General features: G+C 46.3%; 2 protein-coding genes across 7 annotated transcripts in view; one reads left to right on the top strand and one right to left on the bottom strand.

Annotated features, from left to right (window-relative positions):
* DCAF5 (DDB1 and CUL4 associated factor 5) overlaps positions 1–6,414 on the bottom strand; it is a 66,467-nt gene extending 60,053 nt beyond the window's left edge. Inside the window, exon 1 of the mRNA XM_015287596.4 lies at positions 6,166–6,414. Coding sequence (XP_015143082.2) covers positions 6,166–6,376 — 211 coding nt within the window. The 5' untranslated portion in view covers positions 6,377–6,414. The remainder of the gene's footprint in view (positions 1–6,165) is intronic.
* A 167-nt stretch (positions 6,415–6,581) lies between these two features.
* EXD2 (exonuclease 3'-5' domain containing 2) lies at positions 6,582–23,345 on the top strand. 6 transcript variants are annotated; one of them, XM_046941718.1, is made up of 9 exons: positions 6,582–10,462; positions 14,288–14,681; positions 15,579–15,835; positions 16,970–17,096; positions 17,786–18,111; positions 19,792–19,898; positions 20,092–20,227; positions 20,847–21,203; positions 21,982–23,345. In XM_046941718.1, the coding sequence occupies exons 2-9, from the start codon at positions 14,343–14,345 to the stop codon at positions 22,196–22,198; spliced, it is 1,866 nt and encodes a 621-aa protein (XP_046797674.1). In that variant the 5' UTR covers positions 6,582–10,462; positions 14,288–14,342; the 3' UTR covers positions 22,199–23,345. The 6 variants fall into 6 exon arrangements, with proteins under 6 accessions (XP_046797674.1, XP_046797672.1, XP_046797673.1 ...); XM_046941716.1 differs by lacking the exon at positions 6,582–10,462 and adding an exon at positions 13,402–13,500; XM_046941717.1 differs by lacking the exon at positions 6,582–10,462 and adding an exon at positions 13,840–13,986.

The raw sequence follows: 23,345 nt of genomic DNA, 5'->3' as shown, positions 1-23,345 counted from the left end.
TGAACAAACACTTTGCTACCTTCACAGTTCCAAAATCAAAGTATTCCAAATTTGCCCCACTTTTGGGCTAGTTCTTCCCTAAAACACTCCCTGAACTGGTTACCTTCAGAGCAGGGAATCTGTAAATTCACATACAATTAATTCTGGAAGAGAATTCTACTCCCATTGTGGTCTACCTGAACTGATTTAGTACAGTTCTCCTAAAAGTTTGAAGGAGGCCTGTATATTCCCTTGCTGAAAGCTAATCTAGCCTCAGCAGGACCTGCAGAGCTCGTGAAACACACTTGAACTCTCACATGCAAAGAGAAGCATTTAAAAAATCATGCCACTAAGGACTTAAACTGCAGTTTAAGTGCATTAACCTTATCAGTTGCGGACAAAGCTTAAGACCATTACAGTTCTTTCTTCTGTATGCCTCTTCAGGCCCAGTCACTGAAGAACCTACATGGCAAGTGGACAACAGTTCTGAATAGGAACATAAGATTATGCTCATTGCTTTTATCTGGTCAAGGAGCTGCAAGAGCGACAGAAAGTATAGAAGGCATTTCAAGAAGTTGATCACGGGCAAAATGGCAGACTGTCTGAATTACTCCCTGTAGATGCATGTATAGTTTACTCTTAAAAACAAAAACACAACCAACTCCACTGAGGTAGACTGCACCACCCTCCTTAGGCAGCCTATTTCAGTGCTTCATTATCCTTGCCATAAGGCAGATTATCCTAATAGCTAGCCCAAGGGTGCAGTTTGACGTGACACATAATCCCACTCCCCCTTGCCATGTGTGCCCTGCTGTTTTCCCTCTCTCAAAAACAGCGGTGATGCAGCCAGCAAATGAATACCTTCAGGTTGACCTGATGGAAAACCAATCCTCAGACAAACAACCTCTTTCTACTCCTCCCCCTATCCAGATACTTCAGTCACACTTGTTTATGACTTTAAGCCATACAAGTGCCACATTACAAGGGAGAGGAGAAGAAAAGCAAATGAACTATAGGATGAAGGGAAGAGGAGAAAAAAGGCCACCCCTGTTGGATGTAAACATGAGTTACAGCACATTAAGATCAATCCACATCCTAAATTCTTCCTTGCTATAACTCATGACAGAGTTTTTGTCCCCTTCCCAGTGGAGAAAGAGAAGTTTACAACTTTATGCAACAACAATTATAGCACTTCTATGTTTTAAGACTTGCCTCTCCAGCCAGTTTTTTTTTTCCTGCAGACTGAACAAAATCCCCTCTTCCAGGCTTTCATTTTCTTATACCTCTAATCACTATTCATAACCTTCTCACTCTCCTATGAATATTCTCAAATTAGGCCACATCTTTCCCAAAATTCAGTGCCCAAAATGGAGCACTGAGGCCCCACCAGGGCCAAACAGCACAGAACCATTACTTCACTTACTTTATCGTATCTAGCATTAATTATGCTGTGGACTACCATCACATTTGGATTCTCTTCTGTATGACTACTGCCAAGTTTCCATGGTGTAGTTACAGGGTTGATCTTTTTGAAATACTCTGCACTGGTCCCTATCAAGCTTCATGCCATCTTTTCCAGGTAATATTTTAATTTCAAATCCAATTCTTATCCCCTGAAATTACTGCCACCTTTCCAGGTACCATTTTTTTTTTTTTTTTTAATTTTTCAGACATTAATGATAATAATATGTAGTAACTGGACCTAAGATGACTCCTCATTCAGAACTCTATACAAAAAGGCTAAGATTAAGAATAACTATTTAAAACATAGTTGATACACAACTTTCTTAATTCAGAAGAAATATTCCACTACCTTAGCGTATGCTGTGCTAGGCTTATGTTCTTTTGGATTCACCTGGCAACCAAATGACAGATGAACTACCAGCACTTGCTCACAACCCTACAAAGTTACGATCATGGAGAAGCTATTAACTTCTACATTATCTGGCAAGAGGGGGAAAAAAAAAGTGGAGAGAGAGAGAGAGAAAAAGAACATATGCATGGATTAAATGAGCCTCAGATTACAGCATTTCCAAGGGGTTATCTTGAAAGTACACTTTGGGTGAGGGGGGAGGGGAAGGAGGTTCTGATAAAGATACTTATGTTTCTAAGAGATAGCACACATGAAAAACGACAGTCAGATAAACAAATAGAAAGACTCATCCACCAAACTTGAGGATGAGGGAAAGCAAGCTTATTAGACAGACTAAATAAAGATGATTTTTTAAGTTAAAGTGCAGAAGGAGATGCTTGGCATATCTGAGGGAAGAAGTCAGACGCTTATCGTCGCATAGTGAATTCAATTTCCATGCACTGACAGTCACATGTTTCTCAAACTGTTAGTAAAAAAAAAAATACCACCACCTAGTATAGAAAAAGTTGCAATGAGACACTGTGTCCACTTAAATCTTTCAACTCCATCCAGAGCTAGTTTTAACAATTTTAGCCCCAGCTACACATTTCTTTTATGTTAAGCTTTCTTCTTCCCTTGTGTCATTCTACAGATAGGTCTACTCTGCTTGTTACATTATCTCCTGAGTATCCACTTCCTCTTTTCATTTCTCTTAAATTCATTTCCTTATGCCTGTCCCTTCTTACAGCACTCCTGCCCCAGAACATGGGTGTTTCTTCTCTCCCTCTCTAAAGTGCAACTGTTAAGTTCCATGCAGGCAGAGCAAAAGCCTACAGGCCGGAAGATCCCATCTAATTTGCTGACCTAAACTTTTTTTATAGTGTCCAAAATGGCCAAATGCATCCAGAACATAAACAAAACAACAAATCCAGTGCTATTCAAAACCACAGTTAGGAACAAAATTAGTTACTATTAAACGTGAAATCACTAATACAAGATTTAATGAGGTTAGGATACCAAGAACTTCTAAACGTGCTTCCAAAAGGCTTGCTGAAGCTTGTCTACACTGAAGTTCACTCCAAAATCCTAACAGGAAAACTATCTGTAATGTAAACCCTGTTTAAGCAGCTTGAAATGTTTACTGAGACGGTAATCGTTAGCCTTACAGACTTGCTTCTGGGAGATACGTCCAAAAAAAAAAAGTGGGACACATACTCAAGAAAAGCATTCCAGAAAACACAGATAAGAACAGCACTAACTTAGATGCAGGCTAGTATTTAAATGCAATCAGTAGAGCCAGTATGAATGTACTGTACTTTATTAAAACAGCTCCAATGAGGTTTAAGTTGTTAACAAGTCAATTAGCTGAGACAGACTCCTCAATGTTGAGAATATACATATTACTTAAATCTGAACAACAGAAAGGACTGCTTGCACTCTTCCTTTTCACACACTCCAATATCCCTGTTAACTCCCTTAGCTACTACAAGCGCAGATGGAAGTATCTAACATCTCATCCTTACCTCAGCACACTGACTATTTTGGGGGAGGACAGACCCACATGCCATCTATTCTAAGGCTTTATCTACATTTGGAAGTCTTTTGAAGCACCACTTACACAAAATCTTCAGATTAGAGGCCGCTTATACTCCTCCCTCCCTTCTCATTGTTTTTGCCATTTCTCAGCATTTCACAATTAAGTGTGACCCTAAAGAGTAGTGTTTTGAGTCTAATATAAACAAAGACTGTACGTATAACAGCACAAAATTGAAGGGTATCCATAAATCTTTTGCCTTTTTATTCTTGAATGATGAACAAAGCACCTGCCTATTTCTGCCATGTCACATAAAGCATTCTAGATCTTGTGGCCACAGATAAGGCAAAACTTTGTCAAAAGCAGTTACTGTAATTAGAACCTTTCATTTTCTCAGGGCAACAGTGTAAGGTCAGGTTTAAGGTAGTCTGTGCTTAATTACCCCAAATAAATGCACTGCTAACACAAGTAATTTATGCATCCTCTCCTCCTCATTCATCCACCTCCCCCCCCCCCCCTTTTTTATTTATTTATTTTAAGAACATTTACTTACTACTTAGTCATCTTACGAATTTAGAAGGGTACCATCTCCTATATGCTGAGGGAAGCGTCTACAGTATGAACCTTTAAATAAGTTGAGAAACTGAGAACTGGACATGGTTTGAAAGTCTTCATTTTATCACTGCTTCTTTACATCCTTCTTTACATCCACCTGATGGGAAAACCGCCTCCATTATCTTGCAGCACCTACTTTGACTCAGGCACTTGGACAAAACTAATTCTTGAAGTCCCTTCCAGCCCTCAACTGTTTGCTTCTACTTAAAGGATGGATGTCAACATAACTAAGTGCATCAGTGATATATGACAAGACTTGAAGTGCCTCCCGAGGCTTTCTTGAGCAAGAACTGAAAACTCTGATGGCCCTTCTATCACATACTATGTAAAGTAAAAAGGAACAAGATGTGTGCTCTTCATAGCGCTTTAGAACAGAAATGCATAGCTCTGCCTGCTGCTGGAAGAGGACCAGTACAAACCGTATGCCAGATCTAGCACATCTGAGAGCTTAAGATGGATCAGTACTTCACCAACACAAAAGTATGCATACATACATTCACATGACAAATGGATGCATGCTTTAAGAGTTGTGAACACGCATGGATAGAAGATTCCCCAAGTAATGCTCATTCCAGAAGTCACCAGACTTATACTTCAAAGTTTTTTTTTTTCCGTGAAAAAAGTTAAATTGAGGAAGGTCTTAGTACATCAAAATGACTCCACAGGGGTACGCTTTGGTGTTTTTATTTCATCCTCGCTGATAACAGCCACGCTAACTTTTCATTAATCCCGATGTTACTCCCGGAGCCATCCCTGCTACCTTTGTGTGTCACATGCCGCCCTGCCCAGCAGACACAGATGAGGCAGCGCACAGCCCCCACCCGTGCCCTTACCCACTCGCCCAGCCCTGCCGCTGCTCACAGCCCACCCGCGGGAGTCTGAGCAACACCGCGACGGCTGGGCTGCTGCCCGAGGCCGTCACCCACAGGGAGAGACCGCTCCCAACAAAGCTGCCGAGGCCTCATGCCCAGGAGCCGGGCGACTCCCCGAGCCCGTCCTCCCGCACGGCAGCGAGCCTAGGCCGCGGGAGGGCGGGCAGGCCCCGGGCACGGGGGTGGGGGGGGGAGGGGGCTTCCTCCGCCCCCTTCCCCTGAGGGCGACGGGCTCCCCCGCGGCCTGCAACGGACACCGCGCCGGCAGCGGCCTCAGCCGGGCCGGCAGCCCCGAGGGGCTCTGCCCCGGTCGAGACCGGGTCCCCCAAGGGAGCACCGCCGCCCCTCGAGGCCGGAATAGGCCCTCGATTCCCCGGCCTGTCGCTGCGAGCCGCCCGAGGAGAGCGCGGCCTGCAGCGCCCGGCCAGGCCCCGGCCTGAAGTTGCCCGCTTTCCGCCGTCACCCCCGCGGGCCCGAAGGCGGAGAAGGAGGAAGAAGCACCTGCGCCGAGCGCTGCCAGGGTGGGGGGAGGCGGGCGGGCGGCTGCCGAGCCTCGCAGCCCCTCCCCGGCGGGGAACGGGGTGCGAAGCCCTGGAGCCTTCCCCCCTCGGTGCCGCAGCTCCTGCCAAGCCCTCGCCGCCCTCACCTGACAGCATCCCGCCTCCCCCAGCCCCGCGGGCGGCGGTGGAGCCCTGACCCCCTCCCCAAAATGAAAACATCACCGCGAAATAATCCCCCAGCCCCCAGCACTCTGAACGGGAGGAAGGGGCAGGAAGAACAAAACAAATGCTCCTCTCCTTCCCCAAAAAGATGGGGAGGGTTGGGGGTGCGGGGTGCCAGTCCCCAGACCCCGCTGCACCCCCTCCCCGCAGCCCCCGGCCACCACTGCTGGCCCCGCTCCTGGCGGGCACTGACCAACGTCACTCGGTTCTCCCCGCACTTTTGGGTCCCCTCCCCAAATATATATACAAACACATATATATATATAAATATATAAAAGATGGTAAACCCAAAGGATTTAGCAAATAAAAGGGCACCCCTCAGCCTCCCCCCCACCAGCGTCCTGGAAACACTCGCATAAAAACTTTGTCCAGGGCTGCCCCCCTCACCCTCCTCCCCAGCGATAACAGCACAATTTAAAACCTGTCAACCATTTTAGGTCCCCACATGGGGTGCACCGTTCCGGGCCGGCTCCGGGCACGGCTGCGGGCGGCGCGGCTCCCCCCGGGCCGAGGGGAGCGGCCGGGGAGGAGGATGCTTCGCGGGGAGGGGGCGGTGGGAAGGGGGCGAGGGCCGGGGAGCGCCCGCTTTACCTGAGACCAGCCACTGGCCTCCATTGTTGGAGAATTCAATGGCATTGACACAGCCGAAGTGGCCCAGGAGGTCCTTCTTGTAGAGGTTCCTGCAGCCCCGCAGGCGTCGCCGCTGGAAGTCGTGGGTGAGCAGGGGGTCCCCCTCCAAGCCCCGCTGGGACAGGAACCCCACCACGGAGCGCATGCTGCCCCCCCGGCCGCGCCTCTTCATGCTGCCGCCGCGCCGCTCCCCGCCGCTCCTTCCCCGCCGCCCCTTCCCCCGCCGCCGCCGCCGCCGCCGCCTCCCCTCCCCCGCTTCCCCCCTTGTTATGGTTATGATGATTTTTCTTTAGCCAGCCATGGCAGAGAGGTGTTAGACACTCCGCCGCTTCCTGATCCCGCTGGCTCCTCCCCGCTCCCCTCAGCAGCTGATCCTCAGCTGCAGCCCGCGCCTCCCCGCCGCCGGCCCGGCTCTAACGTCGCGCCGCCGTTTTTAACTCCGTAGCGGCGCGGGGGGGCGCCGAGAAACTCGCAGCTCTCGGGACCCGCGGCAGTGCTCCGTGCGGGGCTCCCCGCCGCCAACGGGCAGGTGCCGCCGTGGGCGGCCGGGCGGGCGCGCGCGGCCCCGGGTCGTTCATCGCGGCGCTCCCCTCTCCTCGTTTTAAGTCCCACTCCCCACCACGTTCCTTCTGGAAGCCGGCCCGGCTGGAGGAGGCGAGGAGCTGCCTGTCTCCACCCGCTCCGAGCTGCCGGCCCGAGGGGGAAACCGAGGCACGGCCGAGTAGGAGCTGGAGGGGCGTGAGGGGAAAGTGCCCCCGTGTGTGCTCCTGGAACTGGGCTTTATCCTCCCTTAACCTTGGACAGCTTTTGTGAGATTTCTAGCAGTGTCTGTAGGAACTTGTTGATTTTAAGTTTCTGTGGGGCAATATGAGGTGTGCTGCTTGCCCTCTCTGCCCTCCCCCCCCCCCCCCCCACTCAAATGGTGCTGAGAGGCAGATGCCCCTTGTGCTCTCAGGGACTCCGCTCCAGGGGAAACATGGGTGAATCTCGTTCTACTTAGCAACAGCAGAACCCTAAAAGACAGCCAGTTAAAGAGGTGGAACTGAGCTGTGCTGTACTTCATGGATTTATGACACCCTCACCTGTGTTTTTGTGAGGAAAACCCATATTCTTCCTCTTCCTTCACAGGACTGCGTCCTCCATGTTTAACCCCTGATGCTGCGTGAGGGCAACGGGAGCATCACCTGGCAAGTGATTGCTGTCCCACGCACACAAGCTATGTAGTCCCACAGCTGCAGCGTGAAGCTGTCAGGTCTGGATTTTCTCCCAGGTGCCTGAGAAGTAGCACCCAGGAAAGCTGTGGTTTGGGAAGATGAGGAACTGGCCTGACAGTCGTGGCCTGCCCTGCACAGCACTGTGTCCACTGAGACCTGGGAGTCCCCAGACTTTAAAACAAACAAAACCCCTTCCTCACGCAAACTGTGGTGTGGCAGCAGCACATGGTGCTGCTGGGCTGCTGCCACGTTCAGGGGCAGCTTCTCAGCAGGAGCTTAAGTGATTTCACTAGAGAAAGGCGAGCACTTGGGATTCTCCTTTGTTAGGACTACAGAAAAAAAACCACGCCTGTAAGCCGTGCTGCTTAGTTGGCATCACTATCACCTTGCCTTTAACAAAGTAACAAACTTTTGGCTTCTAGTGGAATTTTAAAAATCACTGAACACCTCTTATATTTCAACTTTTCCACATGTGATATCAATAGGTGTAAAGATCAGAACTTAGAGGTTAATTAAAGATGCAATGATCATATAAGGGGAATATCTAGACACGGTCTGTTAAATGTTTTCTGTTGGGACGATGGTTACCAATGTTAATATGGAAGTGGAAACCAAGAACAATTAATCTTTCCTGCAACTGAGCAGCTCTGTTCCAGCTGTGGAGAGCCAGCTATTGCAAGGTAAGGTGTGTAGCAAGTCTTGGTGTAGGGAGACAAGGGCCCTGTCTGTCATGATTTGTGTTTATTACCCTAGCTGCAGGCTCAGGTGAATTGTACTGGTATAAATCCTACTATGTTTCTCTTTTGCTTGCATACTATGAAATTCGACAGCATTACAATTACATCAGAAACCGTTGTCTATTTCTAAATTCCCAGCACAGTTTAGTGGTACTGTATTTTTCTACCCATAGACTCTGAACTGACTCCAGAAGCTTGTATTCCATTCTCTCCTCTGTACTTCCCATGCAGCTTGCATCACTGTATGATCCAAGAGCCTTCCAGAAATACATTACGTAATGTGGCTGTCACTTCTGTCACACGTGGTTTGTTTTCTCTTCTTTCCTGAAGTATTGGGTAGGTCAGGTATTTTTTTTGTTGTTTCTATACTGAAATAAATAGATGCAAGAACCTTTCATTCGTGATATGACGTAATAAAATCTCCAGACGTTTTCCTTCATGTACTGAATCTAATCTCTAGGAAGGCTGTGTACTTGCATGGTCAGATGTAAATAAATTAAATTACTTCCTAAAACAACATTGCCAGGATTTTCAGGAAAGATTTCACTTAGGCTTTTTTATCACATATTTAAGCAGTCAGAAAGAAGTTATCGTGTTGTCAGTGTTTGAAAGAAAACCAATAGCAGACTGCCCGCCTTTTTTGCTAAATGCAATATTTTTTCAAGACCATATAGATTAAAACTGTGCTGGTGAGTATTTCTTTTGCATTGCATTCTGATTCCCTTGTTTGATTTAATTTTGAGAATATTTAACACTTGAAATCATTGTGACCTGCACTGTGGTAGTATTTTTCTCTGAAAATAACATGTTGCTGTGTTAGTGCTTGAATGCTGTAATCTCATCAGAACGCATGCACAATGCGTCTGAATCATGCTGGAGTGGCATCAATGAAGTGCCTTTTTCTAGCTCAGTGAGAAACTTCTGCAGCTTGGAATGTGATAAAGGTACGGACAGTACTTAGTAAAACCAACTCAACTTCCACAAATTACTGTTCTGTGGGACATACTTTAATGTAGGGAGCTGTACTGGGACTGTTTGAATACCGTGGGCCAAACTGGCCTAGGTTAGATCAAACTGCAGATTTGGCAGGATAGTTTAGGGTCTGTTTGTACTCACTGCTTAAACAGCTGAATTTTGTAGGATGTTTGTAGTCTACTCCATGCCTCAAAAGCAGCATGAAATAAAGCATAAAAATGTTTTGACTCTAACTTTAAGAAGTGGACAATACAAAGGAGGAGCCAACTGGAAAGGAAATGGGAGATAATGAACAGGGAGTGACTTTCTGTAAAGGCTCTTGGAAATGTAGATGAGTAAATAATGTTTGGTGCAATACAGAGAATAAGGAACTATCAGAATGCTTCCAACAGAGAAGTGATGTGGTCAGAGTAATTATCTACATAAATAATCTTAGGCTGTGGTTTCAAGGTTACTAATTCTGGGCCTGTGTACATCCAGATCTCCCAGCATTGCTAAAATAGTCCAGACCAGGTATGACCATGCTGTCACATTGTTCTCACATCAGTTTGTGCCCATTCTACAGAGTTTTTCTTCTGCCTCTGCAGGGACTGACAGTACCTGATGTTGTTTGAATGTCTGATGGTACAAAATTATCCCATCAACATTTCTACTGATGAAATTTAAATTGGCAGAATGAGTTAAAATTACATTAGTGGTTTCCATTTGATGGGTGTGGTATATTTGATCGTTAATGGGAGGACTATAGTCAGCTTTACTGTATTGTCAAATCATGGCATTTACAGCTGTTAAAGGCTGTTGTGTTATGAGCTGTGTTGGTTAATGCTGGAGGGAAAGGTGTTTGGAGCAATTCAGTTATGGAAGAAAAAGACCCAAACAAAAGTCTTTGTTGTGTGGATGGATCAAAGGACGTTGTCTTACAGGTACCTTGTAGTACAAGTCTAAATTTAGGCTAGGATCTAAAGAGGTCTCAGGTAGAGCTAAAAGTTGACATGAAGCTTGAAATGGATGGTAGACTGGTGGTGTTACCACAGATATGCACAAAGAAAAGGACATTTAGGGAAGAGAAAGAACCAGGTTCTAGCTTTGCTGAGCTATAGCTTCCTGCTAGTCATCCAGAGAGAGAGAAAATGGCTATGATTTAAGTTTGGATAAATAACTCCGGGGAAAGGAGCAGATCTGTAAATCATCTGCAAAGAGTTGGTACTTGTATTTCAGATGAGATAACTCTGAAAAAACGTGGGAGGATAAAAGCAGAAGACCAAGGATACAGCTCTGTGACGCAGCATGAGGAGAATCTGTCTAAGAACACTTGGAAGGAAGGCTAAATAGGTAAAATAAGATTTAAAGTGAAGCATGCTTAATTGTGTCAGGTCAAAGACAGTAAGGTTCAAATACTTTTTTTTTTTTTTCTGAGCTCTGCTGAGCCTCTGAATGGCTTTGCTTAATCCACAGTGGAAATGGAGAAGTTGCTGGTAGTTTGATGTCTGTGGAGTCGGTCTACAAATGCGCCAGAGAGACAGGTAGAGAGGGAGATGTGGCAGGGTAAAGGCTTTTATTTACTGAGAACAGGCTGGATTTATGATTATTATTATTATTATTATTATTGGTGATTGGAGGTATGGGGGGGGATAGAAGGAAAAGGAGAGCGAGCCAAGATGATGATGTCATATTTTAGCCATAACATTTAAAAAATAAATAAATTAGATGATTGAGTTTATTCCCTCTAGAAGAAACTAGATAGCTTCTGGGCTTTTTTTCCTTTTGCTTATTCATTTGTTTCACAGAGCTGAAAGGTGGGAAGAACAAGCACCGTTCTCCCAAACGTCAACCCTTGGGGCTGTTCAGCTTAAGATGTAGCTTTAACATGCAGCTGAGCCTATTTAATGACTTGTAGCTTCTGTAGGGAGGATTTACTTTTCTTGGCTTTGTGTTCTGTCACTTTCTTTGTCCTGGTGCTGCTACTCGTTGGACCTGTTTGTCTACCAGTTTGCAGTTCATTTGGCTCACAGAAGTGTCCCGTTGAGTGCCCAAATCAGCACAGGCCAGTCAAGAGTGTGTTATTTGGAGCAAAGTTCTGGGATATATAGGAGATGTCACTTTCTCAGCAACCATGAGCTAAGACCAACTTACTTTATCTTCTGGAACTCAGCCACTGAGGTAGGTTGGTCAGCTCTTCAAGAAACGGAATTGTGAAATTCCTCTCTAATCCTACATATGCAGTGAAAGAGTAGGCAATTAATGAAGAAATATGTTGATGATGATTCATGTTAATACAACTCATCCTCATGGGATCAATCTGGCAGCTCACACCTCTGAAAGCAGATCAGATTCTTTGCAAAATATGCAAACTCTGGCAGATTCCTGCACTGACTGAGTTGTAGCTGATTCATCTATTGGCCTAGGATGTAGTTTCACTGAGATCTGGCTCTGTGGTGAGCAGTCCAAGGAGTTAAACCACAAGAAAACTCTGTTTTGTTCTATTAGCTTTCTGTTCACTAAATTCCTTGAATCAAACTGGCATCCATGTTTGTAGAAGTGAGGCGGCAGAAGGAAGGCTACAGGCAGAAGAGGGAATCAGAATTGTTTTTTCAACCAGGGACTAAACCTTCCATCCACCTTGTTGCATTGTGAAACTGAGCCTTTAGGATATGGCTTGACAGTTCATTTTAAGCTGATCTCATTCTGACTTTTGACAAAAGAAGCGGTCCTACTACTTCCCTGATATCAGCCTTATTAAAACAAATCCTGCTCAGAATTACTTATTTGAAAAAGTAGTCATGGGGTTACTAGCATCTACACGAGGAAGATAAATGACATTAGGAGTTGAAATGTGAGTTTGGCTTTCTTATGTAGCTTGGGATGGGGCCCCAAATGGAGTGTTATTAATGAGCTAGTGGAGACTACATGCAGCTCTTGGTTCATTGTCTGCTAACAGCAATTTAAGTCTTGACTGGAGCCTCTTTCCTTTGATATTCCACTATCATTGATTTTCCTTTGAACACTGAGTCATTTACTGTACTCTTCCCCTGTTAAAGGATGAGCTAATGGGATTATAAATATATATATATATTATTTTTTTTCTGTGAGCAGCAGAACAAGTGAAGCCTGGTTTCCTATGGACTTGTCCTGATGTGGCACTGCTGTGTGGACTCTCTGATGTATATTAAGCAGTGTCTGCGCACGCTTGCCATTTTATCAGCGGCAATTTTATTATGGTCTATCTCATTGACTCGGCTTTGCATTTCACAGCAGTCACCTTTGGAAGCTCAATCTCTTTGTACAAATTTAGATGGAATTGGGCAACGGCTTAGACATGCTTTTTTGGCAAGGAAAGGGAGGAAGAAAGGGGATCCACAGGCAGAAGCGCCAACAGACTTCCTTAGGAAATCAGGCTAAAAATGAATCTTCTGACTGCGGCCTCTGTAAAGATCTCAGATCAGGTACAAGAGGGAGAAGGAAAAGTAAATCTAGCTGTTTACTATGTAAAGGCTTCAGTTACCAGCTGCAAGAGATTCCCCATACGGAAGGTTATGCCAGTAGTTGGTGTCTACTCAGTTACCTTCTTTTCTTCTGCAATGTCCCCATCAGGCTTCGGGACCTTATTTTCTTTCCTCTGCCAGAGCACGCTCATGCATCAGTTACTCTCATTTATTTTTACTTTAACATTTATACTTGAATTTATCAATTATGTAGGTAGTACGACAAGCTGTTAAAGAGACTTGTGGTTTACAGGACTCCGTTGATGTTAGTGATGCCATGAAGAACAAAGGTTTTAGATGCAGCCAAGGATACAGTCCCATAGTTGTTCAAAAGCCATGTCCTCATTACCTTAGAAACTCAAACAAATACTTTGCAAAAGGATAGACTGGTTTATTTCAGATTTCTAGGCGGATGTCAGTTTATTTGTAACTGCACGTTTGTAATAAACTTTGCAGATTTGTTCAGATTTGGTCGCTACTGTAAGTTCTCGAGTCTCTGATGGAGTTCTTACAGATACCCTGTCACACCCTGACAGGGCAGCTGGGTTCTGCAGTGCAGTCACAGAGCGGTTCTGGGTCTTCTTCCTGTCCCTCGCTCTTCATTACACGGCCTCTGAAGTAAGCGTGTAGCGTCTCCAGATGTTAGCTTCTTTCTCTAGACTACTTTACTGCCCCAGCTCAGTTCCCTGAGTCTGTGCTCCTGTCATTAAGGAACGCTGGTGCTGGAGCAGGGGAGCAGGAAGTGGTCAGTCAGGTTTAACAGGAATCTCGGTAATATCCAAGCATTTCGGCTCCCAGCTGCGTCTGCTACACTGGTTGGCAGGGGGTGGGTGGAGGAGCCACGGCCTGGGTACGGCTGTGAGAGAAAAGCCCCTCTTTCTTGCGGAGGTGGGAGTCACTGCAGCCCGGCAGATTGCGCTGCTGTCTCACACGTGCTTCTCCCGAGCTCTGACGGGAACGATCCCTCTATTAAACCCTTATCCCTCTCCACGTGATTTCTCCCTTTTGTTTCCCTCCAGCTCCCCACCTGTCTCACGCTCGCTGCTAAGCAGGCGCCGCTCCCGTTTCCATTTCCCATCCTGCCTTTGTTACTCTCTTCTCCCCACCGCTTCCTGTTCCCCACTACAGCTCCGCTCCCCCCGCCGCCCTCCCGCGGGCCGCTACCGCCACGCCCGGAGGCCCGGAGCGGCGGCGGCACTCCGGGGCCGGAGGCCGCCCCCCCTCCTCGGCCGGCTGCCGTACAACATGGCGGCGCCCACGGGCCGCCCGCAGCTCCGGGGAAGAGGAAGCGTCCGCCTCTCTAAGCGTCCCGGTGCGCGCCGCGGCCGCCCCGCGAGGGGTTCCTGCAGCCGGCGGCGGCCGTTCCGCGGAGACGCAGGTAGCCGGCGGGGAGGCTGGGGGCGGGCGGCGGGGCCTAGCCGGGAGCGAGGGGTAGCGGTACGCGTCCCGAGAGGAGCGGCGAGCGACCGAACGTAGCGCATCGGGGCGCTGCGGGAGCATCCGGGGGAGCGGCGGCCCTGCCGAGCCGAGCGGCGGCCGCAGGGTTTCGTTGCCGCCGGGATGCTTCCCGTGCCCGGAGCTCGCTTCGTCCTGCTACGGACGTGGGCGTCTCGGAGCTCGGAACGCGTATCGCTACGTCGTCCCTAACGCCCGCTTCTCTCCTTTCTCTTTGCAGGCCATGATAAAACCCGACCGCGCCGCTTCGAGAGGGTGAAGCGCGGGGTTGCAAAATGCCCAGGCAGGCGGCCGTGCCCGTGGCTCTGGCGGCCCTGCTGGGCATCGCCGCGGGGGGGCTCGTTCTGTGGAAGGCCGCCCAGCGCCGGAGGGGCAGAGCGCGCAGCGGGAGCCTGCGGGAGGAGGCGGCGGGGGAGCGGCCGGAGGGGAAAGCGAGCGAGGCGGGGGGCAGGGAAGCGCTTCCCCTCTTCGCACCCCCCACCCTTTCCTGGGTGGAGAGGAGCCTCGGCGCAGACATAGTGGTCGTGTCGGAGCGGCAGGAGTGGGACCGGGTGCAGCCTTTGCTGAAGAAGGAGCTGGAGAAGTGGCCCGTGCTTGGAATGGACTGCGAGTGGGTGAGTGATCGGAGCGCCTCCCCTTTCGGTTGCAAATTGCCACGGGAAATCCTCTGGGGAAGGGCGAGTGCTCGCTCAAATGGGGACGACTTGGCCAGCCGCTGGAACTCTGGTGGCACCAGGGGAGTACCCGCTAACGGTGATTGTTCTCACGTTTAAGTCTGCTGATGGTGTTTTTCAATCGCTGGTTGTATTTGTTTGCTGAGACGTCGTCGTAAATCTGGTTCTAAACGTGCGGTGATAGTTGTATGGCTCAACAGCGCTCTGTGTTTTGGATAACGTTTCTCTAAATGCGGTTTTGTAAAGTGGTTTGGATTTACGCTATCTGAAGTCCAGCTATGTAATGGGGAAAGTATTTCCTAAAGATAATAAACCAGAAGAGTATATCTTCTTATCTACTGATAGTAGATGGAGCTCGCTGGCTCTACATAAGCTCAGTTGCTTATGTGAGCTCTCAACGCAGACTTGGAGTCATTTATAAAGCTCGACTTTGCCGTTGTTTCTGGCTGGAAATTAATTCACACCACGTTCATTAGTATAACCGCGGTTAAACAGTGTATTTGCCATAAGCACTTACACAGTGGGTGGCTTTGTGCTGACTAGGATTAAAGAATGTGCTCTCTTCTGCCAGCTCAGCTATCGGGGGTAAGGGTAAGAGAAGGGAAATTTCTCTTGTAGGAGTGTGGCAAGAAGTAGCTGCTGCGGGACAGTAATAAGCTGTGGGACAGATTGTGTAATGTTCAGGGAAAAAAAAACCAATTAGACATGTATAACAACTCTTGGCCACATATTCTGACAAGTATTTCCTGTCTTTGGTGGCCTCTTCTGTAATTCGTTCCAGCTGCACTATTGCCCGTAATGCTGAAACTCAGCCTGTGTTTTCTGTCTTTCTTTCAGGTATCTGTGGAGGGAAAAGCAAATCCCGTATCCCTCCTACAGATGGCTTCTGCCAGTGGCCTTTGCGTTCTCGTTCGGTTGCCCAGGCTTGTTGCCAGCGGACAGCCCGTCCCAAAGACCCTGCTGGACATCATGGCAGATGATGCTGTGTTGAAAGTAGGAGTAGGATGCTGGGAAGACGCTTGCAAGTTACTTCAGGATTATAGTCTTCCAGTCAAAGGGAGCGTGGATCTCCGGTATTTAGCCATGAGGCAGCGGTGAGTGTCTGAAGACAGAGGCAGATGTTTTGAGTGCATCATTTGTATTGTTTAAATGTTTGAAAGTTATGTGCTCAGGGACATGATTTGGTGGAGGGTGTAGTATGGTTTGGTTGTGGTTGGGCTTGATGATCTTTAAGGGCTTTTCCAACCTGAGTGATTCTATGATGCCAGGCAGGTAGGTCTGGAGTTCTCAGGGTGGTGTACTCTCTTAGAGAGCATGAGCATTGACAGCAGCATCCCAAGAACACGTCATGTCTATTCTGTGTTCTGAAAGGAAAGGAAACCTTCATGAATGTTAATCATGTCAGTCTTCTCCCGTAACACCCATAAAGGCTTTTCTGAGTACCGTGCTATCAACCTGTATAAAGGCAAAGTACTGTGATAAAATGCAGGCAGAGTGATCACCATGTATACACATGTTGAATACGCTGCCTACTGGTATGGGGTAGATATGGTAGTGGCACAGAAGTGGAACTGCTGAATGACAGGATTTCTTGAAAAGTGACAAAAAATAGTTTGAATATTCTTTTACAATGACAGTACTCCCATTTATGGGTTACAGTTACAATGACATTCCTTATCTCTCCTAAAATAAAATGTTTTACTAAAAAAGTTCTTCATGTTGGGTATATATGTGGTGTTAGTGATGTGGGGCATGATTTTGCTGACCTGGTGGTGCCTTTCTATTGTGAAGGATGGGCTTCTTGTCCCTGGAGGCCAGGATTCCTCTTGAGCCATTCCTGGTTTTTGTACTCCTCAAAAAATGTCTCCAGGCCCAACTGTTTGCTTAGGAGCCTGGGGCAAACAATCCATCGTTCAGTGCCAGATCTCTTTATTTGGTAAGCAGGTAGTTCAGAGCAGAATACGTCAGCCTTAAATGTTATCAGCTCCCAGCCTTGCCTGTTTTGCATATTGCAGGCACTAGATCTAAGATGGACACTTTAGTGGAGGGGGGGGGAGAGGGCTTGTAAAGCTGACAGGCAGCTAGCTATATGCTGCTTGAGTGGGAGTCATGCGTCAAGTGCACTGTGTTCTGGCAGAATCAGGCTGCATGAGGCCATCCAAATTTGCATGAGTGTTTAGTTTTGTGTTTAATATATGTTTGTTTCACTTTCTTTGTTAAAACTGAAGGAAGGATCTACTTCACAACTGCCTTAGCCTTAAGTCTTTAGCTGAAAAAGTCCTGAACTGCCCGCTTGACAAGTCTCCTCATATGCGTTGCAGCAACTGGGAGGCAGAAGAACTGACACAAGATCAGGTGTGTCTTCCGCTTTAACTCAGTGTTTTGGGAGGAAAAGGAACCTTTTTATGAGAGGAAAGGCACTGTAATATGGAGATCTGTGCCGCCTTTGAGTTCTGCCTCAACAGCTTCTGTGTATCTGTGATGTGAAGTCAGTTATGGACTCTGCCTGAGTTTCCCTCCTTTTCTGTGAAGGTGATTTTCTGTAATTCTCAGTGGATTCTTGACCCTTGCTTTCCTTTAATTCTTGAAGATCTTTAAGGTAAGATCCCTGGAAGTATTTGTGCACCCAGATCCTCACTTTTTTTTTCCCTCCAACACATAGCAGTCAGTACAAAGTCGGAGAAATGCTGAAAACCAAAGCCATGTTCACCATCTATTTTGGTTTCCCTAATTGCTCACATTCTTCAGTCATGCTGCGGATGTGTACAAAATCACTGACCAGTAGAGGGAGTGACAGGCCAAATAATCATGTTGAATGTTAGTAGGTAGTGTGTGGGAGCACCTGTGAGTATTTCAGGTCTGACTGACCCTGAAATGTGGTATATGCAGTGGTATGAAAGCGTTACTTAACTGCCAGAGCTTTGTGTGAGTTTTGAAGGGAAATAAATCCAGCTCCTGGCTTTGCTGCATCTACTATTAAAGACTGATGGTGCTTGGGAGTGTTTGCCATTTGCCAGTGTGTGAATGTCTTTGCTTTTCTGCAGGTTCTCTATGCTGCTAGGGATGCCCAGGTCTCAGTAGCTCTGTTCCTCCATTTGCTGGGATTTGCCTGTCTCCCTGCTACATCTAAAGGTGAAAACTCTGTTTCTGGTTGGGAAAAAGTATTGAGTAAATGCCAAGGCCTGGTGGATATCCCATTTAAAGGAAGAAAAAGTGGCAGCACGGGAGAGGACAGGAGTGGAGAGGCACGTTCTCCTCACAAAGGAAAGAATCGGAGATCTGTGGTGAATGTTCATTCCTCTGGCAGTCAGCAAGTGAGAGATCCTCGGAGGCAGAAACGAAAGCCTCTGGGTGTGGGATATTCTGCAAGGTAAGTATCTAAGTAAATTTTACTCCTTGAACCACAGCTGAAAACTGATTGATACTTCCTGCTCTCCTTGTTAAATAAAGTGGATAATCCGAGCTAGGGAGGGAAACACAGGTCTCAGCAGACATGAGAACCAGATCCTACTTCTGTTTTCCTAGTTTTCCTCTATTGAAAGTTGGCAGGAGTACTCAGATCTGTATTAGGTCGTGAAAAGATCAAGAGGATATCTTTGTTTTTCACCTTTCCTCATAATATTGAGACATTAGCTCAGGAGCAGTCTCAGCAGGAAGGAGTTGGCTGCTCAGGTGACATTTACTGCCCAACAGCTGTGCCCTGTCTCCTCCAGGGAAAAGGTGTAAAACTGTGTAGAGCGGATCTTGTGAACAGGGTCTGCCTCATGAGCTGCTCCTGTTCAGAGGTGTCAAGAGACTGAGCAGACCTGAAAGATGATGCGAGGTGCCAGGCAGTGCGGGAAGGACCATCTGTAGCAGTGTCAAAGCGCTGCACTTCTGTGTGGGCCATGGAGAGAGGACAGGATGGTTCTACTCTGTCACTGCAGAGGTAGCTGTTGCTGTATTTAGGATCCCCAACCAGCAGGCTTTTTTCTAGGGCAAATCCTAAATTCCTATCGTCTTTTGCTTTTGCAGGTTCAATTCTATTAAATAAAACAAGTAGGAGAGGTCTCTTTGAGGTCTCGTAGTGCAGTAGGAGACACAGAGAACCAGCATGTTTGGTTTTGTTTGGATGCACTCTAATAAAATGAATCACATGGATGTAGGAACTGCAGTTTACTGTGACTGCCTGTATTTGGGAAGAAAAAACATTCATTTCAGTATTTGTTTTCTCCTTTTCATGTTTATTGGATTCGCAATGGAGACATTATAACGTAGTCAATAATACTGATTTCATTATCAGCCATTAACAATATTGTGTTGTACACAGTAAGTCCCTTCAGATGTTTTTTTTTTGAACTTGGAACCTGTGTCATAGAAAACACGAAGATTGCACCTCATGGGGAGATGAAAATTTAAACAAAATTGCATTCCAAGCTAGAATGGGATCTCACTATGTTTGCTTGTTTATTTATTTATTGTTTTTAACCACGCTTGATTTCATGAGAGATCTGTAGACTCATTGTTTTTTATAGTATCTCCAGCATGCTGGTTCTGTAGTAAAATTGGATGTGATTTCAAAAGTTATTTTCTTTTCTTCCCTACTGTAAGCATGTTTAGTTTGAAGGTGTTCTCCTTTACGATGTTGTTTGAGCTGAAGCGTTGATGTGTGGTGGAAACATTCCTCCCATATCATTATTGTTTTGTGGTTTGTTTTTTTTTATCACCCACCCTCATGGACATCAGCAGAAATCCTTTAGTTAGATTGCATCTCTTTTTTTTTTCAGTTGATAGAGCTCCACTGAGTGAATATACAGTGGATTGAACGAATACTGCATGGATTCCCTGTGCTCCAAGAGTGGTGTGTTGTTTCTTTTTTAACGCTGCTCTTGGAAGAATGAAGTAATTGCTCTTCACACTAAGTTTTAGACAAATTATCTTATTGAAACTTGGAAGTCTGGGCTCGGGTATCTGATGCTTGATTTGGAGGTGGCTGCAGTATGGGGCACATCACTATAGATACATCTGTTGTGCTATTATAGTTTCTGCAGTGCTGTCTCCTTGTTTACAGAAAATCTCCACTGTATGACAACTGCTTCCTGCATGCCCCAGATGGACAGCCCTTGTGCACTTGTGATCGCAAGAAAGCTCAGTGGTATCTGGACAAGGGGATTGGAGGTAAGCATGGTGTTTTTCCAGCTGGTGTTTGAAATATAGCACTTTTGTACTGCATTTCATTCACAGGGCGTGAATTTTTGGTACCCTTTTTATCGGAAATGCTGTTCTGAACGTCTCCTTTGTTCTAGCATAATTGTCATAGATTTAAATACCGTTTTGTCTTGAATATTCCTCTTTCCCTTTACTCTTTCAGATCTAGTTAGCACAGACCCATTTGTTGTGAAGCTGCGGTTTGAGCCTTCAGGACGTCCTGAGTCTGACGTTGATTATTATCTGATGGTTAAAGAAAATCTGTGTGTTGTATGTGGCAAACGGGAGTCCTATATCCGGTGAGTTGTTCAGTGGGTTATGAGAAAAACACATAAAACAGGACTGAAGTCTGCATCTAGTTTGGCATCCAGAAGTTAGTTGCCTGAAACACTGTTCTTGTTCGCATCCTGGATGGTCTTTTGCTGTTTGAATGCTCCATGGTCAATTGCATCTGGGTAAGTTTGGCACTGAACAGGCCAACCTTCCCTCTTCTTACTGAGGAAGGAGCTGGCCTGTGGAGAGAACATGTATGTCTTGCAATTTTAATTACAGAGGGCAGCAGTATGCGAACACATGCTGTTCTCATGGCATCGTCTTCTGAAAATAAATATACTAGTCCTTCCAGTACTTGATCCTTAAATTTCTGAAAGGCTTAGGTGACCTGAAGTCTGTGAGGTCACAACAAGGAAAAATGGAGATATGCGGAAAACTTATGGAGAGAAATACAAGTAAGGAGTTGCAGATCCTCTTAGTGCATTGAGAGTCTTGACCCTTGTGTTCTTTGTTTTCCTGGACCTATAGTATTAGTGGTACTTTAGTACAACTACACTATTGTTAGTTGTACTTTTGTGGGCCAGAGGAGGAACTGGGGAGTAGCAGCTCCAGGCAAATTTAGTGAACTGTCTGCTTCTTCTCCAGGAAGAACATTGTTCCTCATGAGTACCGAAGGCACTTCCCCATTCAGATGAAGGACCACAACTCCCATGACGTGCTCCTACTCTGCACCTCCTGCCACGCCATCTCCAATTACTATGACAACCATCTCAAGCAGCAGCTGGCTGAGGAGTTTGGTGCTCCTATTGGCTCTGAGGAAGGAGTGCGGCTGCTGGAGGACCCTCTGCGCCGGCAGGTGCGCTCCGGGGCCCGAGCTCTGCTGAATGCAGACAGCCTGCCAGACCCTCGAAAGGCAGAACTCCTGCAAGGCATCAAGGACTTCTTTAACGTAGAAGCTGTGACCCCAGAGATGCTGCAGGAAGCAGCTGGTCTGGAAACCAGGTATAACCCTACTGTAGATATGACATTTTAGTCACTTATGTTAGTATGTGAATTGAGGGACAGGAAGCCTACCCAAAGTCTACACAAAGAGCCTTGGGTATGTGGACTGCAGCCCTCGGTTTTAGGTTTGTTTTTTTTTTTTCCCTCATTCCATTTATTTTCCAGAAATCTCCATCTATTCTTACATGCCCCTCTTCCCTTCCACTATTTTCTGCTCCTTTTGAAGGGCATGTCGGAGTGGGAGACTGAAAGACAAATCATACCAGAATTCTCCTCTCCTCTTCTTTCTCTCAGCCTCTCCGAATATCTTTTAACTAGTATCTGGTCTCTCACCGCGTGAAGATATTTTCTCCTTGTTAAGCTCACTGTTGTTTGTAACGTGCCAGTGTTACATCTCAGTACATATCCAGGCAGGGAGTCCAGTGGGCAGGATTGAGGCTCTGGAGCAGCATATTGTTCTTGCCTTGGAAATTTGCAGTCTGTCTCCTGAGGAGCATGTAATAGGCCTTGAGAGCTTTATTTAGTATTGCTATAAAAGAATAACACTTTCTCATTTCAAAGATCCTGGCTTCCCACTGTAGCTGTGTTCCAGAAAGCAGTCTGGCAGTGAAGCAAAGTTTAATTCTCCCTCCTGGGTCCCCTCCTGGTTAGCTTACCATGTGGCTGTAATTAAACCCTGCAGCTGAAGACATCTTCAGCATCTTGCTGTTTCTTTTAGATGAGTCTGGAGTCTGACAGTGGGCTTGTGTGAAAATAAACTCTGCTTTTGTCCTGGCAGGATCTGCAATGAGAGCTACATGCCACATGGACTGAAGGTGGTACAGTGTTGTGCTAAAGGAGGCCTGCGCTCCCTTATGCAGCTGGAGAGACGCTGGCGGCAGCATTTCTTGGACAGCATGCAGCCCAAACACCTCCCAGAGCAGTGGTCAGTGGACCACAACCACACAAAGCTGATCCGAAAGTATGGAGAGGATCTTCAGATCCAGCTGTCGTGAAACTAACTTCCTGGACTTAGGACAGAGACTAATGGACGTATGTAACTGAAAGTGGAAAGACTATTTTTATTTCTGTTTCTCCACTAACATCAGAGCCTGGCTTTGGTGAGCAGGCAGCAGTGGATCTGCCAGAGCTGGCATTTTACAAAGAGTTAATCTGCTGACTTGAATTTTATCAGGTGGTTTGGAATTTTTAATCCTAGACTGTCACTGGATAGTTCAGTGCAGGAATGATATGCTAAGGGAATTTTTCTGCTCTAATTGATTATTGGGAGTTATTTTCTATCCCTGGGATGTCTGGTGCCTTCACACCCTCTCTTTTAACATAGAGCACAATATGTGAACATGTCCAGGATTTCCAGATGTGCACCTTGGCTGCACCACCAGCATCTCCCGATAACAAATCTTCCTTTGCTTTCAGTGCAGTTGTACTCACATGAGTTCTTCCTGGAGAAGATGCCCTACTAGAGAGAGATTCCTTGTTTGGAAGTAGCAAAGAATCCTTACTATTCTTGTTTGTTTGTTTCAGATTCTGCAGAGTTTCAGCAGCCTTGCAATAGGCCTCATTGAGTTTCTTATTGCCTGAGGAGAAGCGATACTATTTGATGCTGGCAGTGTGGAAGCATCTAAGTCGTGTCTTTTAAAACAGCTTCCAGCGGCACAGAGTCTGTAAAAAGTGTTTTTTCCCCAGTTTTGCTTGTTCATTGTGAGTAGCTCTTGGCAGGTACCGTTTCACATTAGAGTGAAACTCAACGGAGTGTCTTAAAAGGAATAAGAAACAAACTTTAAAAGACCAGCATTTTTTTTTTTAAGAAGTCAGATGACATGGCAGGAAACTAGAAAATCAGACGTTTTCTTCTTGGATTTGATTCGTGGTGATGATCAAATCGTACTCTCCATGCCTGTTTCCCTGTCTCTAAAATGAGACTAATAGAACTTACCTATCTCACAAGGGTGTTGTGAGGATTGATTAATCGAGGTTTTTTGTAAAATTCTTTGAAAACTTAAGGCAGTGTGTGCTAATTATTATTGTTGTAATTAAAAATGTGCTACTGTCTTGACTTTCTTAAATATTTGTGGTTTTTTGCCTGGGGTTAGACCTTAGTTAAAATACGACGTTATGAAAATAAATACCCCTTTCTTTGAA

This window comes from Gallus gallus, chromosome 5 (genome assembly GCF_016699485.2).
Source record: "Gallus gallus isolate bGalGal1 chromosome 5, bGalGal1.mat.broiler.GRCg7b, whole genome shotgun sequence".
NCBI classification, from domain to species: domain Eukaryota; kingdom Metazoa; phylum Chordata; class Aves; order Galliformes; family Phasianidae; genus Gallus; species Gallus gallus.
The sequence above is the reverse complement of the archived record's forward strand: the minus strand, read 5'-3'. Positions and strand labels throughout refer to the sequence as shown.